At 60.9% G+C, this 2,953-nt stretch overlaps 2 protein-coding genes across 4 annotated transcripts in view; one reads left to right on the plus strand and one right to left on the minus strand.

Moving 5' to 3' along the window:
* The window catches only part of LOC127749107 (protein furry-like), an 88,976-nt gene that overhangs the window by 53,430 nt on the left and 32,593 nt on the right, over window positions 1–2,953 (minus strand). The gene's annotated exons all lie outside the window — the stretch shown is intronic.
* Window positions 1–2,953, plus strand: part of LOC113218002 (thyrotropin-releasing hormone receptor-like) — a 62,231-nt gene that overhangs the window by 49,389 nt on the left and 9,889 nt on the right. For all 3 annotated transcript variants that reach the window (XM_026438126.2, XM_052265921.1, XM_026438127.2), the window contains one exon: window positions 1,785–1,950. In XM_026438126.2, the coding sequence (XP_026293911.1) occupies window positions 1,785–1,950 (166 nt within the window). The remainder of the gene's footprint in view (window positions 1–1,784; window positions 1,951–2,953) is intronic.

The following is a 2,953-nucleotide window of genomic DNA, read 5'->3' on the forward strand; positions in this document are numbered from 1 at the left end:
GACCTCACCCAGGTTTTTAACTCAAATAGTTCCGGAGAAAAGTTGCGCGCAAGATGTTAAAGTAAAAATGTCCCAGGAGCCAGAACCCTTCAAATCCAAACAATTTCCAATGATTCTATGGGTCTCTCGAATGTTTTATAAATTGTCAGATAGTTGAACTAGTGAAGGGAAACCTTACTTGGGCAAAATTTAGTCAATATTAATTTTTTTTGAAGATAAGTAAAAACAGGTTAAATTCTAAGGTTCAATGGGTATTTCCCACCTTAATGCAAGTTGTTGTTGGCAACGACGACGAGGGTCCGCGCGCGCTGGCTGGAGTGGGCGTGCGGCATCGCGTGGCATCGTTGGGAAGCAGTGAAAACGGAAAAAAGGGGGGTATAAGCAGTCGCGTGCAGCAGCGTTGTGGTGGGCGGGCCGCTGACGGGAGCAGGGGGTGACCGCGTGGGCGCGGGCGGGGGTGGCCGCCGCGGGGACGCCCGCAGTGAGGGATGAGCAGCGGGGGAAGTCCTCGTGGGCGTGGTGTAGCGTACTAGCGGCGCGCCGCGGGGAGGGGCTGCTGGGCTGCTGCAAGACGTGCTCCCGGCTGATAACAGCAGCGCAACGGCGAGCAGGCTAACCGAGGCGAGCAGGCGAGCGGGGCAGTCACGAGGCCCCGCGGCGGCGGCGACACTGCTCCCCCCCGCGCGCCTGCCTCTCAGCGCGGCCAACCCCCGCCCCGAACCGCCCCGCTGTTTTGTCGTCGTGCATGAGCTTTATTGCCCCCGTATGCACACGCGCGCGCGCGCCCACCGCGCCATACACAACGACGACAAAAGCGCGGGAAGGGTTTGAAATGAAACTGCCGCGCACTCCTTCATGCCAGCGCGCTCGCTAGAATAAAAGAGGGCGGATGCGCTGGCGGCTCGGCTGGCGGTGATAAATGCCGTCATTAGCTCGCGAGCCTATGCGGCGCAGCGGAACAATGCGCGGCTGGTCCATGGCAATCACTGGATTTGCATCGCACACAATAAGGGAGACGAAAGTGTTGTGTGTATACTATACATGTTTGCTTTGCTATAGGATATTGGGAGGATTGGAGGGCATTGGCGGTGGTGTGGCTGGTCCGGGCCGGGCTGGTCCGGCTCATCATGTGCTGTTGATCAGGGTAGAGGCCATAAGCCGCTATCCTATCAGGGGACGCCGCGGACGGCATGCATGAAACATGAGGCGCGGGGACGTCATTCGACACCGACACCGACATCATATGGACCGTTGGACCGTTCACATATGTACAGCAGACTTATTTTTTCAGACAGACCGTGTCGTTTTTTCTTGGCATTTATGTTTTTGTTTTTGCATTTTATGAGAAGGGCAATGAAGGTGGGGAGGGATGAGAATTATTAATCATGGCCCGGGATCAAAATAACCACAAAAATAGGGAATTAACAGAAACAAAATAAACGCGAATAATTTTAATTAAAACGAAAAACGTTTTCTTTGTCATGTTCCCTTATCTGATCCCTGCCTTGGATACACGTGTATTTATGGTTTGGTCTCGCGTGCCCATCATAGCGTCGGCCACGGGGCGTCTCGACAAATACCCGGCTGACGCGCACTGACGCTGGCTGACGCGGCCGCGGCACGCGAAGCGCCCATCGCCGCTGTATAACACCGAGGCGGGAGAGTGAGTGCGAATTGCCCGCGGCGGCGGGTGCCATAGCCGCACTGCGGAGCCCGCCCCCGAGCCTGACGCACGGCCTGGCGCGCGCCCTCCCTCACCTCCGCTCTCCCCTTTCTGCCCGCAGCCTCCGCGGCCGGCGGGCCCCGCGGCGCACGCTGCAGCACCGCGGCAGCACCCGCCCCGGCGGCACCCAGTCCAAGGTCACCGAGATGCTGCTCATCGTGTCGACCGTCTTCATCGCCCTCAACCTGCCGTCCTACATCGTCCGCCTCTACATCTTCGTCAACGAGGTCAGTGCGTACTTTATATATAGGCGTTAAGCCGGTCCGGGACGACAAGAGCGAAGCGAGCGGCCGCAACAGCAGCTTACTGATCGAGATGACGTAGGCACGGCCGGGGCCGAGGGCCGAGGCCAATAGACGGCCGTCCCGGATCAGGGTGGCTCCAATGGACCGGGCCTGGTCGGCCCTCCTCGGTCGGCCCGACCTTGAGGTGAGGTGGGGTCCTGATGACCGCCCTAAATCATCCCCACCCGGGGGTGGTCCTCCGGGGTCCAAGCAGCCATACCGCTCCTCTTACAGCCGACCATTTCCGGCAAACACAAGCGGGCCGTGCGGGGGCTGTTGCCGTCTCTCTCCCACCACCCTTGTGCCCGCATACCGCGCGCAGCCCCTGTCCCGCCCGCAGACAGAAGGGTCATAGCAGCGTGCCTATCGGCCGATTATGGGGGTGGAGGAGGGGGAGACGTAGGGGGAAACGTGGGGGGAGAGGTAGGGGGAGAGGTAGAGGGAGAGGTAGGGGGAGAGGCAGGGGAAAGGGGGGGCGCGGAGGGGGGAGGGAGTTGGCCCCTGGGTTATCCGGGGCCCTGAGCCGCGTGATCTCTTCGAGAGTGCGTGCCGCGGCGGCGAGGGCAGCGTGGCGCGACCGCCCCTCAGGCGACAACCCCCTCCGCGACGCTCTACTCCATCAAAAAGATCGGGTTGCATCGTCGCCACAGGCCTCTCTGGTGTCTGGCAAGCGCACGTGGCGCAACGGCGAGGGCGGCGGCGGCGCGACGACCGCAGCGGGGGTGAGGGTGGCGCCCGCCGCGGGACCCGGACCAGAGGTTTACGGTTTCATCCGTCGACGTCAAACGGACGGCTATGTAGCTCGCGATGCAGCGCGAAGGGTCGGGCCGGGGGCCTCAGGCCGCGGGAGGTGGCTTGGGGATATTAGTTAGGGAGGGGTGGTTCTGAGGTAGCCAGGGAGGGAAGGTACATAAGCAGAAGAGGTAGCCAGGAAGTGAAGGGTGGG

The sequence above is a fragment of the Frankliniella occidentalis genome, unplaced genomic scaffold, assembly GCF_000697945.3.
Source record: "Frankliniella occidentalis isolate FOCC.00 unplaced genomic scaffold, Focc_3.1 Scaffold32, whole genome shotgun sequence".
Classification (NCBI taxonomy): Eukaryota; Metazoa; Arthropoda; class Insecta; order Thysanoptera; family Thripidae; genus Frankliniella; species Frankliniella occidentalis.